The sequence below is a fragment of the Natator depressus genome, chromosome 24 (assembly GCF_965152275.1).
Source record: "Natator depressus isolate rNatDep1 chromosome 24, rNatDep2.hap1, whole genome shotgun sequence".
Lineage (NCBI taxonomy): Eukaryota > Metazoa > Chordata > Testudines > Cheloniidae > Natator > Natator depressus.
The window spans coordinates 1,164,939-1,177,460 of NC_134257.1; the positions used below are offsets into that span (position 1 = coordinate 1,164,939).

General features: G+C 64.9%; 1 protein-coding gene across 1 annotated transcript; it reads right to left on the bottom strand.

Moving 5' to 3' along the window:
- Nucleotides 1-5,214: 5,214 nt before the first annotated feature.
- On the bottom strand, nt 5,215-10,098 carry HAX1 (HCLS1 associated protein X-1). Its single transcript, XM_074938362.1, has 8 exons — nt 9,858-10,098; nt 9,183-9,406; nt 8,646-8,851; nt 8,301-8,346; nt 7,825-7,940; nt 7,402-7,552; nt 7,093-7,246; nt 5,215-6,692 (listed from the first exon to the last, which is right to left on the bottom strand). The coding sequence occupies exons 1-7, from the start codon at nt 9,908-9,910 to the stop codon at nt 7,128-7,130; spliced, it is 915 nt and encodes a 304-aa protein (XP_074794463.1). The 5' UTR covers nt 9,911-10,098; the 3' UTR covers nt 5,215-6,692; nt 7,093-7,127.
- Between the last annotated feature and the right edge of the window lie 2,424 nt (nt 10,099-12,522).

Genomic DNA, 12,522 nt, shown 5'->3' on the forward strand with positions numbered 1-12,522 from the left:
CACATGAACCGATCCTGGTCCCCCCGGAGCGCTCTGTGCAGCCGCTGGCCCCTGTACCCCCCGGTCTGGGCTGCCTGAACCCTTCCCTCTCCAGCCCCCCGCTAGCCCCTTCCCCAGCTAGCTGGGCACCGACCTGGGACCCGGCCGCCCGGCTTCTTCCCCGGCTAGCTGGGCATGGACCTGGTACCTGGCTCCTTCCCCAGCTAGCTGGGCATGGACCTGGTACCCGGCTCGCCCGGCTTCTTCCCCGGCTAGCTGGGCATGGACCTGGTACCCGGCTCGCCCGGCTCGTTCCCCGGCTAGCTGGGCATGGACCTGGTACCCGGCTCGCCCAGCTCGTTCCCCGGCTAGCTGGGCACCGACCTGGGACCCGGCCGCCCGGCTCCTTCCCCGGCTAGCTGGGCATGGACCTGGTACCCGGCCCCTTCTCTGGCTAGCTGGGACTGGTGCCTGGCCGCCTGGCTCCTTCCCCGGCTAGCTGGGCACCGACCTGGGACCCGGCCGCCCGGCTCCTTCCCCGGCTAGCTGGGCACCGACCTGGGACCCGGCCGCCCGGCTCCTTCCCCGGCTAGCTGGGCATGGACCTGGTACCTGGCCCCTTCTCTGGCTAGCTGGGACTGGTGCCTGGCCGCCTGGCTCCTTCCCCGGCTAGCTGGGCACCGACCTGGGACCCGGCCGCCCGGCTCCTTCCCCGGCTAGCTGGGCATGGACCTGGGACCCGGCCCCTTCTCTGGCTAGCTGGGCCTGGTGCCTGGCCGCCTGGCTCCTTCCCCGGCTAGCTCTGCGCTGACCTGGGACCCGGCCGCCCCTCTGGACCCATCTCGTTACCTGGCCTGCCCGGCTCCTTCTCTGCCCGCGGTGCTGTTGTGCCCAGTGGTCCCAGCGACAAGGTGGGTGAGGGAAGATCTTTTATGGAACCAGCCCCTAAAAGGGAGAAACTTTGGAGCGAGGCAGCTCTTCTCCAGACCTGGGAATCCTACGTTACCTGTGGCAACGCTGGGCGAAAGCTGGAAAGCCGGGCCCTGCCCCCTGCAGAAGTGGGTCCAGTCAAAGATATCACTACCTGCTCGCCCTGACATTCATCTGTCTCCGAACTCATCGCCAGGCGGCTGCTCAGGGCGGCACACGCTCAGTCCGCGCCTGGCAATGCCGCAGCATCGCCCAGCTTCTAACGGTTAACGTCAGCGCGCCCACCAGGTGCCACCCGCCCACCCCCTGACCCAGGCCGGGAGCCTGCTTTGTGGGCTACACCCTGTACAGTGCTGTAGTGACTGGTACGGCCAGCAGGGGACGCCCTCCTGCTGCCCACCCCAGGGCCCCGTGCCAGCCACACACGGAGATGGCAGCAGCTCTGGGGCGTGACGCAGACACAGCCGGGCTGCACTGAATGCTGGGTCCAGTAGCCTCTGCCAGCCTTACCCCCCCCACGCGCCACATTGGCTGGCTCTGTCCCTGCGACCACCTCGTCCCTCACTGCAGAGCAGCCACCTCTGACTAGCAGTGGCAGCTGTTTATCCCCCCCCCAGTAGGAGGCTGCCTTTAGCATGGAGGCAGATGGGATGAGTGGGGGTGGCTAGGAGGGAAGGGGTGGGAGTCACAAAGGTTTATAACAGGCTGGGGGGCAGCTGGGGGACATTTACACCCCAGCCCTAGGGAACAGTCAGGCACAAGCCTGGCCGGGCCCCTGGAGCTACCTCAGCTCAGAGCCTGGACCAGGCTAAGCAGCCCAGACTGCCCCAGCTCCTAAGGTGCCGGTGACTCTGGGAGTCCTAGAGTAGCAGGCTCAGGGATTTCTCAGAGGGGGAATTCCGCTGCCCTGCACACCCTGCTCCCTCCAGGCCCTTCCCAACCTGGACCTGGGCCAGCCACTGCTCTGGCTTCCCCTTCCACATTGCCCCATGCCTGGTGCAGCCGAGCCCCCCTGGGGTTTGCTGCACTGAGATCTAGGGAGGAAGCAGCCCAGGGTCTGAGCAGGCCCCAGCTTCTGCCTCCCGCCCTGCTCAGCTCACATTCTTGGGCACTCCTAGAAGGCCAGGAATGCCGCAGCTGGCAGCTGGCGTGTGTGTACAAGCCAATGTGCAAGGGGCAGTGGCGGCCTCTAGTGGGGCACACGCACACCCCAGGAGATGCTGCACCAGGGCCAGGCGTGCTGGCATCGTGCTTGCTGGCTGCCTGCCCTGCCAGGCTGTGAGCCTGCCAAGGGTGGGGCGAGGGAGATAGCGGGGCAGCCAGCGGCAGGGTCAGGGGTGGGACAAGATGCCTCGGCTTTCGCTTCCTGTGCTGTGGGGAGCTGGGTCTGTAGGAGGCAGAGACTGAGCCAACCTGGAGCCCCAGGCAGTGGCTTGGCTCAGTGGCAGGCTGCAAACCCATACCCTAAAGGGGCGCCCTGTGCAGTGACTGGCTAATGCTGGCTACACAGCCCTGCTGCTGCCTTCAGTCCCAGACTGTAGCCCCCTGGGCTCCCCTCCTCCATCCCCATTTTCAAGCCCACACCCCTGCCCACCCCCCGCCCCGTGTCCTCTGGCTATTTTCTGACATGCAAGAGCAGAACTTCTGCTCTGGCCCTAAGGACAGTTACTGATGCCATGATTACCAGCATGTCTGCTGTGGCCAGCTCAGGGCCCGGGAGTGCCAGCTGCTGGCCATTTCATGTCTATACTGCAGGTGAGGTGGAAGGACCGAGAACTCGCTTGGATCCACACATGAGGATGCCCAGCGTCCTGCACCGAGCAGCTGCCAATCGCACCGGAATCCATCAGTTGCTCTTGCCAGGATGGGACCTGCTGGTTAATTTCCCCAGCCACTGACTTGCAGAGTAGCCGGGCGCTTCTCCCAGTCTGCAGTGCTGCCAGGCCTGGGGATCTCGGGTTGCCAGTGGGGTAAGAGTGCTGTCCCCGATCCCTTCTCATCTGGTCACATGCCAGCCTGTACCATCTCCGCTTGGGATTTCCCTGGAGCCTTCGATCTGCCCGTGTCTGCCCCCCCTAACAGCAGACTGCCCCTTGGGGATGCTACAGCAGGGACTGCGGCTCAGACATGCGTCTGCACAGGCTTCACCGGGGGGCGTTAAGGGCAGAAAAATTTCACGTCCCTCCTACCCCGAGACTGGGGGGCCCCGTGACTGAGCCCTGCCTGGCCCAGCCTCCCCCACAAGGGTGGGTGGCAAAGCTCAGCCCATCTCTGCTCTCAGCTGGAGCTTTCCCTGGGCAACTCCCAGGGGCCGTTCAACTCCACAAACAGCTGGTAGAGGGCAGCGCCCCTTCCAGCCATTGCCAGCACCAGGGGAGAGCGCCCAGGTCAGACGTGCCCAGGGACGCGGAGCCAGGGTGCTGGTGGGAGGAGGGCGTTACACCGAGCACATGCTGGGCTCTGGGATGCAGGGAGGGGGGTGGCCCAGGGGCCAGAGCCCAGCCCTGGCGCAGACTTTCGCGGGGGGTCATGCTGCAAACCAGAGCGGACTGAAGTCCGGGTTCAAGTGCAGGGGCTAAAGTCCCAGCATGCAATGCTGCACCCAAGCCCAGCAATGCAGCAGCTGGGGCCCCTGGGGTAAGCAAAAGGGGGAGTGTGCTCCTGAGCCAGATCCGGCCAGGAGCCGGAGCCATTTGAGGGCAGGCTTGGGGGATACTAGGACGCAGGAGGGGGTGGCAGCTGCTGGAGAGCAGGGACTGTGCCCCCGGCCAGCCCACCCACACAGGCAGGAGCTGCCACCGGCACTGGGTACATTTCCCGTTTGCTGAAGGGCTCAGGGGCAGGGCACAGTCCAGAGACATGCCGCCCTCCCCCCGGCCATCACAGGCCTCCCCCTCCATGTGGATCGAGCTCCCTCTGACCAGCTACAGGGAACTAGGAAGGAATCTTCCTTCCCCTGGCCCCATCCAGGCCTCTGCCAAGGAGATGGGGCCCAGGGTTTTCACTATCCCCTTTCCTCTAGCTGCCAGGCTGGGGCCCTGAGCCCCTTCTGACCCCCACAGCGCCTTGGGGCTGGCCTGGTGCCCAGAGCACTCCCGCCAGCCAGAGGGGTTTTGCCTTCACACCCTCCTGAAGACCTGGGTGCCTCAGCCTGCCAAGTATATGGAGTCGTGGCCTGAAGTCCCAGGGCTGGCACAGCCGCAGTGGGAACCCCTGGAGAGGCCCCTAGACAGAACCAGCAGCCCCACAGCCCCTGGGGGATGCCCTTTTTCCTGCATTCATGATGCCCAGCTTCAGCAGGTCTGTGCCCATCACCTGCCAGAGCAACCACAGGGACAGGGAGCTGATCTGCCCAAGTCCCAGCCCCCGCAGGGCAATGAGGGGAGGCGGGGAGCAGGCCAGCGCGCACCCCTAGGGGACCTGCAGGACCACACAGACCATGTGTTGGAGCAGACAGACAGGAGACAACGTGACTGACAGACAGATGCTGGAGGCTGACCCATTCAGGGCACGGGGGCACCTCTGCCTCTCTCCAGTTCTTAGACCCTGGGCCATGCGGGAAGGTGACCATGGTCGTGGCCCGGAGGAGTGCATGCTGGGGGCTGTAGTCTCCACTGGCTGCAGCTCTGCAGGGAGCAGTGGCCCCATTTCATGCCAGTTCAGCCCAGCTTGAGGGCTCCGGATGGGGTTCTTGGCTGAGTGCAGCCTGCGGTGGGGGCACATGCCGTGACCTTGGTTTTGGGGCAGGGGAAAGGGGCTGCAGCAGCCTGCCCTGCATGGTGCCCCCAGCAGGGTGGGTGGCATGGTCTTAGCACAGGCTGCCTCTCAGCTCCATGCCCCCAGAGGCGAGTTGCATAGCAGTACCCAGGATGCTCAGCGCCTCACGGCATGAGGTCAGATCTCAGGCACCGGGGTTCCCCATGACGCCTCTGAGGGGCTCATCGGGGACACGCACTGCCTCCCGGCCTCTGCAGCAAAATCAACAGCGTTCCTGGGACCGTTTGTTCCCTACAACCGCAGGGTGCTTGGACACTGTCCCGGAGTCCCCAGGCGATGCTCTGGACCTGCTCCCCACGAAGCCAGGCAGGACCCTGGGGAAGTCTCCTCTCTGGGAGCAGACTGTCTTCAGGACACACAGCTCACCCAGCTCCCACCTTCCTGGGTCTGACCTCGGAGCCTTCAGCCTCCTCTGCCCCTCCGTGCGCTTCCCACAGCAAGTCCGCCCAGGCGGGCTCCCGGGGAAGCCAGAGGGTCCTGGCCCCCCAACTCCGCAGTCAGACGTGACTCAGCCAGCCAGTAAAACAGAAGGTTTATTAGACGACAAGAACATGGTCTAACACAGAGCTTGTAGGTGCAGAGAACAGGACCCCTCAGCCGGGTCCGTTTTGGGAGGCAGTGAGCCAGACAACACCGTCTGCACTTCACTCCATGTCCCAGCCAGCCCCAAACTGAAACTCCCTCCAGCCCCTCCTCCTCTGGGCTTTGTCCCTTTCCCGGGCCAGGAGGCCACCTGATTCCTTTGTTCTCCAACCCTTTAGCTCTCACCTTGCAGGGGGGAAGGGCCCAGGCCATCAGTTGCCAGGAGACAGAATGTCGGCCATTTATGTACCCTGGCCCTTTGCTCTGCAACAATTACACCCCCTTATCCCACCCCCTAGAGACTTAAGAACCGCCTAGGGGAAACTGAGGCACCCCTACAGTATTCAGAGGAAACTGTAAGAACAGTCCCACTTCGTCACAGACACATACACACATAAGCCCCACTACGATCCTGGGGCAGGGACAGCAACCTCCTTCCTACAGCAGCCAGGGGTTTGATGACCCCCAAATGGGTCAGAGTGCCCGACGTCTCGTTATACCCCTGATCAGTCCGTACGGGTCTTGCTGAGCACTGTGTAGGCTTCCACCACACTGCTGGTGCTCTTCAGTCCTGATCTGCTCCCCCCGCAGCTGGTCACTGCCCTGACTGTAATGTGCCAGGCAGGCGGCTCTGGCATTTCAGGAGCGCTAATTAAACTGGCCTTGGAACAGCCCCAGCCCCAGCCCTTGAGAAGGGCCCAGGGGAGGTGTTAGCAGAGCCAGGGTGTGTGTAATTAGCCGGCTTAGGTAGGAGCAGTGCAGGCAGGAAGGCACAGAGCCAGGATGGGCAGGCCCTGCTGCCAGCAATGCCCCTGAGCCGTTTGCCACAGGGGTGTTCACCTCTGGGCTGAGGGTTCTCCACCCCTCAGGGGATGCTCCAGCAGCTGGGGGAAGCTTGAGCTCTGTCCCTGAGCAGCCCCGCTCCCCACACCTAGTGCTGTGCCCTCGCCCCAGGCTCAGTGCCAGCGGCTGCTGCCTTGAGCACCCGGCTAAGGGGTCTCCATTCTCCCAGAGCCACACAGCCCTCAGAGCTGGTGCATGCCCATCACTTCCCGTTGGCAGGTGCCAGCCCTGTGCCCAGGGCAGGCCACCAACCCCACCTCACTCCTGCCAGTGGCTGCAAATGAGAGGGGAGGTGCCAACCCTTCCAGCACCCAGGACTGGTTCCCTCTCTACTCTAGCTCCCCCAGAGTGAGTGGCACAGGGGCTCTGCCCTGCACTGGTGGGCACCAGGCGCTGCCAAACAGCTCAAATCAAGCCTGTGGCATAAATGGACTTTATTCCTCTGCATGTACATGGCACCCCCCGCAGGGGCAGGAGGGGACTGCAGCTCAGTGATCTCCCTGGAAAGTAGGCAGCCCGTCCAGCACAGGGTACCAGGGCCTGGCGTAGCCTCGGGTTTCGCTGCTGGGGTTCAGACATGCCTGCAATACAGGGCAGCTGGAGTGAGAGTGCCCCCCGGTGCTCACCCCCACATCCAGCAGCAGACCCGGAAGAACGGCAGGTGTCCCCTACAGCCAAGGGAGCAAGCGCCTGCCGGGCTTGCAATGGGGCAGAGCCGCCAGCCAGCCAGCCCCCACCTGTCGGACCAGGTGAACTATCAACACCCCTTCCCTGAGCCTGCTGCCCCACCCTAAGTGCAGGAGACTCAACAGGGCCTCTTCCTCCCCCGTCTGAGAGCCCCCAAGCAGCTGCCACAGCCTGGGCCCAGGCCCTGAGGAGCTGGCCTCTCCCCTGGCACTGCAGACTGGAAAGATGCCCTCTTCCAGTGCCTAGGAAGTAGGGATGTCTGTGCCTGGCACTCCCCCTCCCAGGGTTACGTACGGGGACTCCCAGGGATGCTCCGACAGAGGCCAGGGCTATCGGCTTGAGAACCAGCCACGGAGGAAGGACTCCAGGAAGGAGAAGGGGTCGCCCAGGTCTGGAGTGCGGAGCCCCCTCCGCTGCTGCCAGTCACCCACAAACTGCGCCAGCTCCTCTGGAGAAAAGAAGAAAGGGATCAGTGGAGCTGGGCGCTCCCGGACAGTCCCCAAGAACCCTGCCGGGCCTGGCCCTCTTCCTGACTCCCCCACTGGCTCCAATCACCACCCGCCCCCAGCCCCACCCCACAGGAAGCACCTGGTCCACACTCACCATCATCCGGGATGGTGTCCTCCTCCCGAGAGTCCTTGCTCTGCCCGCCCTCCGGGATGGTGGTGACAAGGGTCTGGTCTCCTCTGCGGCGGGTGACGACAGTCTCTCTGCGCCCCTGGCTGTCCTGCACTGTCCGACGCTCCTCCACGGTCTGAGGATGGGACAGCAGGCCCTTGTCACACCCAGCCTAGAGCAGCCCTGCCCCCTCCGCAGGAGCCCAAGTCACCGGCAGCCAGGAGGCATGGCAGGCAGTGCAGGGTGGGAACTGTGACTGCACTGAGGGCCACAACTGAACACACCACACTGAACACGCCCCGCTCCCAGGACCACGTTTGCAAGCCCCTAATGAGAGAAGAAGAGACGGCCCTTCCCGACACAGCCCCGAGGAGTCACCCCTGTGATCCCTGGCCCTGCAGCACTCACCCCATCAGGCCCCGTCACCGTGGTGACGGACACGCTCTGGAAATAAGAGTGGGCCTTTGGCTCGCCTGGTCTCAGGACCGTCTCCAGCCCCTCCGAGGAGACTCGGGAATCCAGATCTGTGCAGAGGATGGACATGCGTAAGGTAGGAGCACAGGCAAAGCATCTCCCTCCAGGAGCTCAGGGACCGCATCCTGGGAAGGGCCCGGGAGAGAGTGGGGCTCTGCAGCAGCAACACCAAGATGTGTCTCACCTGCCAAACCACCTGCTGGGGCACCCGCCTCAGACCGCGCAGCAGTTTGGGTCTCAGGGCTCTGATGCCCCCTCCCAGTCCAGAGAGCTCTGGAACAGCACCTAGCACAGCCTGGCCTGGCCTCTCTGCCAGGCTGGGGGTCCCAGCTGCACCCTCCTCCCAAAGCTCAGATCATCATGCAGTCCCCGCAGGGCACAAGCTGCCCCCAGACTCGATCGGCACTGACCTTTGTCCTCTCTGGCACTCGGGGGAGCCGGATGCATCTCTCCCAGCTATTATGGAAAGCAAAGAGCCAGTTAACAGGGGTGGGGGCATTACAGTGGCATACAGAGCAAGCGATGGGGCCTCTGATGGCTTGTTACAGACCTGCCTTACCTTCTGGGGAGGCCTATGCCCACCAGCTTGTGCTAGCACCTGCCAGGAGGGCCCCTGCTATCCCTAAGGAGGTATTGACAGAGAGCATGGGCAGCGCCCCTGCCATGCCAGCAATGAGAGAGAGATGGCTGCTGTGAGACCCAGACGTGAAGGCTGCGAGCTGCATCCCTGAGCTGGAGCTCGCGTGTTCACTCACCCCAGCAAACGGCTGCCAAGGCCTCATGCCTGGGGCTGCCAGGCCCGCACCATCCCCCAAGTCCCTCCCAGGGACTGTGCCCTCTTCAGAGATCCTGGGCTGGTGACTGTCCGGATATTTGAGCATCGAGTCCCGCAGCGCCTGCCGTTTCTGCTCCTCACTCAGGTGGCCCGAGGCAGGTGGGGCAGCCTCAGTGGCAGGAAGCTCTAGGGAGCAGAGAGGGAAAGCAGCACATCACACCCCTGTTCTAACAACGGCCCTCAGCCGTGATGTGTATCCCCCCATGCTACTGTCCCAACCCTGGGCTACCTCCACCCCAGGGCTGCTGGTGGCCCTCAATCCTGACTCGCAGCCCATTATCTCTACGCGCTCACTCCAGCAGATGATGCCAATCATAAACAGCAGGGGCTAGAGAAACCACGGTCGATGGAGCTGTCTGCTCAGAGCCGATCCCAGCCCCAGACAGAGAAAGGCCCGGCAGCAGCCCCTGGACCCTGCCGATCCCAGCCCTGCTCCCGGCCTGGCGCAGCACCCTACCGAAAGGCTGGCAGGGCAGAGTCCAGGCCCCCATCTCGTTGAAGAGCTCGTTAAAGTCACGGAAAAGCTCGTCAAAGCCAAAGTTGTCGTGGAAGCGCATCCCGCTGAAGCTGAACCCAAAGTCCTCAGTGGGGCGCACCCCAAATGAGGGGCCCCCGTCTTCATCATATTCGTCCTCCTCATCCTCATCCCGGGTGATGCCCCCAAAGAAAGGGTCTCGGGGCCTATGGGGGGGGGGTGGAGAAGAGAAGGAGTCATGGCAAAGGGCATCAGCGTTAGGAGGGAAGGGCCCCCCCACCGAGGGAAGGGCCCCCCACCCTCTGGGGGAATGTCCCACTCCCGAGGCGGGGCACCTCTGGGGGCCTTGCCCAGACTGATGGGGGGGGCCGAGTGGGGGGCGGGACCAGGCCACGGGGGGGGCCAGGCTCAGGGGGCCATGGGGGGGGGGCCGAGTGGGGGGCGGGGCCAGGCCACGGGGGGGGGGCCAGGCTCAGGGGGCCATGGGGGGGCGAGGCCAGGCTCCGGGGGGGGCCAGGCCACGGGGGGGACCAGGCTCAGGGGGCCATGGGGGGGCCGAGCCCGGGGAGATGGTTGCTGGGCTCGGGCCGGGGCACCATGGGGGGCCGAGCCCGGCGGGCGGGATGTTGCTGCTCCAGGCGGCTCCGCGTCTCGAACCTGCGGCCCCGCGGGAAGCCGAAGAACCCGCGGAACAGCTCGTAAAAGCTCATCCCGCTACTGCCGTAAAGCCAGACGGCTCCTCTGTCGCGCTGCCGCCTCTACCGCAAAGCGCGGCCGCTGCCGTGACTGCCCCCTTCGCCCGCCAAGCTCGGCCGCCCCCTGTCGCGGGGAGGCGATTGCGACCTGAGTGGCGCCGCGCCGCCGTAAAGCGACACCAGCCCGACGCTCGCGCGATTTCCCACGATCCTCGGGCGCGCCGCCGTAAAGCGAAACCTCCCACGTCATACTCCTAGTCTCCCTCCTGCCGTAAACCGAGGCAGCCGCTGTCGCCGTAAAGCAAATCACGCAAGAGTCGTAAAATGTTGTGGGTTTTTTCTCCCGCGCAGCTGCCTGGCCCCGCCCCTCCCGTTGTTGTGTTTGGGTCGCAGAGGGCGGGTCAAACCGGGACACGTGGGATTCCCGCCCCGCCCCCCAGAAATTAGCATAAACAATAAAAGTAACAACTTGTAAAAAGCACACACACATCCCATTGTTCTGCCTTTTATGTGTGTACTTGTTACCCCTCCCCCACCATGTCCCCCCCAGCCCCAGAGAGAGCAGGCCCCTTGTGCCGGGCACGGCCCCCACCCGGGAGAGAGTGGGGCCCTTGTGCCGGGCACGGCCCCCACCCCGGAGAGAGCGGGGCCCTTGTGCCGGGCGCGGTCCCCACACCAGAGAGAGCGGGGCCCTTGTGCCGGGCACGGCCCCCACCCCAGAGAGAGCGGGGGCCCTTGTGCCGGGCACGGCCCCCACCCCGGAGAGAGCGGGGCCCTTGTGCCGGGTGCGGTCCCCACCCCAGAGAGAGCGGGGGCCCTTGTGCCGGGCGCGGCCCCCACGCCAGAGAGAGCGGGGCCCTTGTGCCGGGCGCGGCCCCCACCCCAGAGAGAGCGGTGCCCTTGTGCCGGGCGCGGCCCCCACGCCAGAGAGAGCGGGGCCCTTGTGCCGGCATGGCCCACACCCCAGAGAGAGCGGGGCCCTTGTGCCGGCATGGCCCACACCCGAGAGAGAGCAGGGCCCTTGTGCCAGGCGCGGCCCCCACCCCAGAGAGATGGGGCCCTTGTGCCAGGCGCCGCCCCCACGCCAGAGAGAGCGGGGCCCTTGTGCTGGGCATGGTCACCACCAAGAGCAAGGCTCTGTCATGCTGGGCACGGCCCAGACACCGGGACCAGGGAGCCCCTTCTGCTGGGCATGCACAGACGCCAGCCGAAATCAAAGCACCCCTTGTGCTGAGCGTGGCACAGACCCTGAGCGAGATCAGAGTCCCCATCATGCCAGATCCCCACCCAAATCAGGGCCCGTTGGGCGCAGCCCAGTCACCCAGGGACTGTCCCTGCCCTGAAGTGCTCATGATATAAACAGGCCAGACAAAGGCAGGATTATGTTTCTCATTGTATGGACAGGGAAACTGAGGCCCAGGAAACAAGACCCCAGCAGAGAAAACCATGTCTGTGTCTGCCCCAGCCATCTGGAGATGCCAGCGCTGTTGGGGGCTCAAGTCCAGTCTGGGTGCAGATCTCACGGCCATCAGGGCTTCCCCCTCTTTCTCACGAGGAGCTGGACGGGTCCCATGGGCAGGGCCCTGATGAGCTGCCAGGCCTCGAGCCACATCAGCCCCTGCAGGCTCCTCTCCCCGATCTGGAGCAGCTCGTCCCCAGGCTGCAGTAGGTCCTTGGGGCCCCCTGCAGGAGACACCAGGGTGACAAGCCTGGACCCTGGGACCTGGATCGAGGGGCTGCTGGTATGTCGTGCTGGGGACTGCACTGGGGCCACACGCAGCCAGGGTGATGAAGCAGGCCCCAGGGACCATGGGGAGAGACACAGCTGTAGGGAGAGCCCGGGAGGCGGGGGGATTTCTCTGCTTGCAATGGGTGGCTTTGTTCCCCGAGTCCTCTCCCCAGTGGGGCTGCTGGGACGGTACAGCCAGGCCTCCCTGATGACACAGGCGCTGGGACCCGCAGCGCAGCGACGGGCTGGGAGCTGCTCCTGAGCAGAGCGGGCCCCCCCCCCAGTCAGCCTCCCCCCGCCACTGTTTCCCTCCCTCTCCATCTCGGCCAGCTCCGCAGCCCTGACCCCTACGCTGCCCCCCCGCACCCCTGGTCTCTCACCCTGGAAGATCTTCTTGACGGTCAGCGGCCTGTCCCCCTGCAGCGACCCCTGTCCCCCATCCAGGCTGAATCTGAGTCCGTTGGCATCTTTCACCACCTGCATGGGCCTCACCGTGGCGTCTGCGGGGAGACAGACAGACGGAGCAGTCAGATGCCAGCCCCTCCCTGCTCAGCTCAGGGCCCTGTCTGGCCGTCACTCACCTGGTGCTGATGGAGGGGGCTGTGGGACCGGCGCTGGGAGGGAGCCGTTGGGGAGCCCATCCACTGCCCCCTTCTGCAGCACCACAATGGCCTGCCGGGCGGCCTGGGCCCGGTGCAGCGTTTGCAGCGCCTCCCCATGGCTGCAGCCCGTCAGCAAGTGCCCGTTGATGGAGAGAACCTCATCCCCCGGCTGGATGGTGCCCTCCTGGGCGGCCAGGCCGCTGGCAAAGACGCGGTGGATCTGCAGGGAATCAGGGCAGGGCGCTGCATTAGCCCCTAGAGTCAAGGCCCACCCTCCACTCTCATCCTGCCGGCCC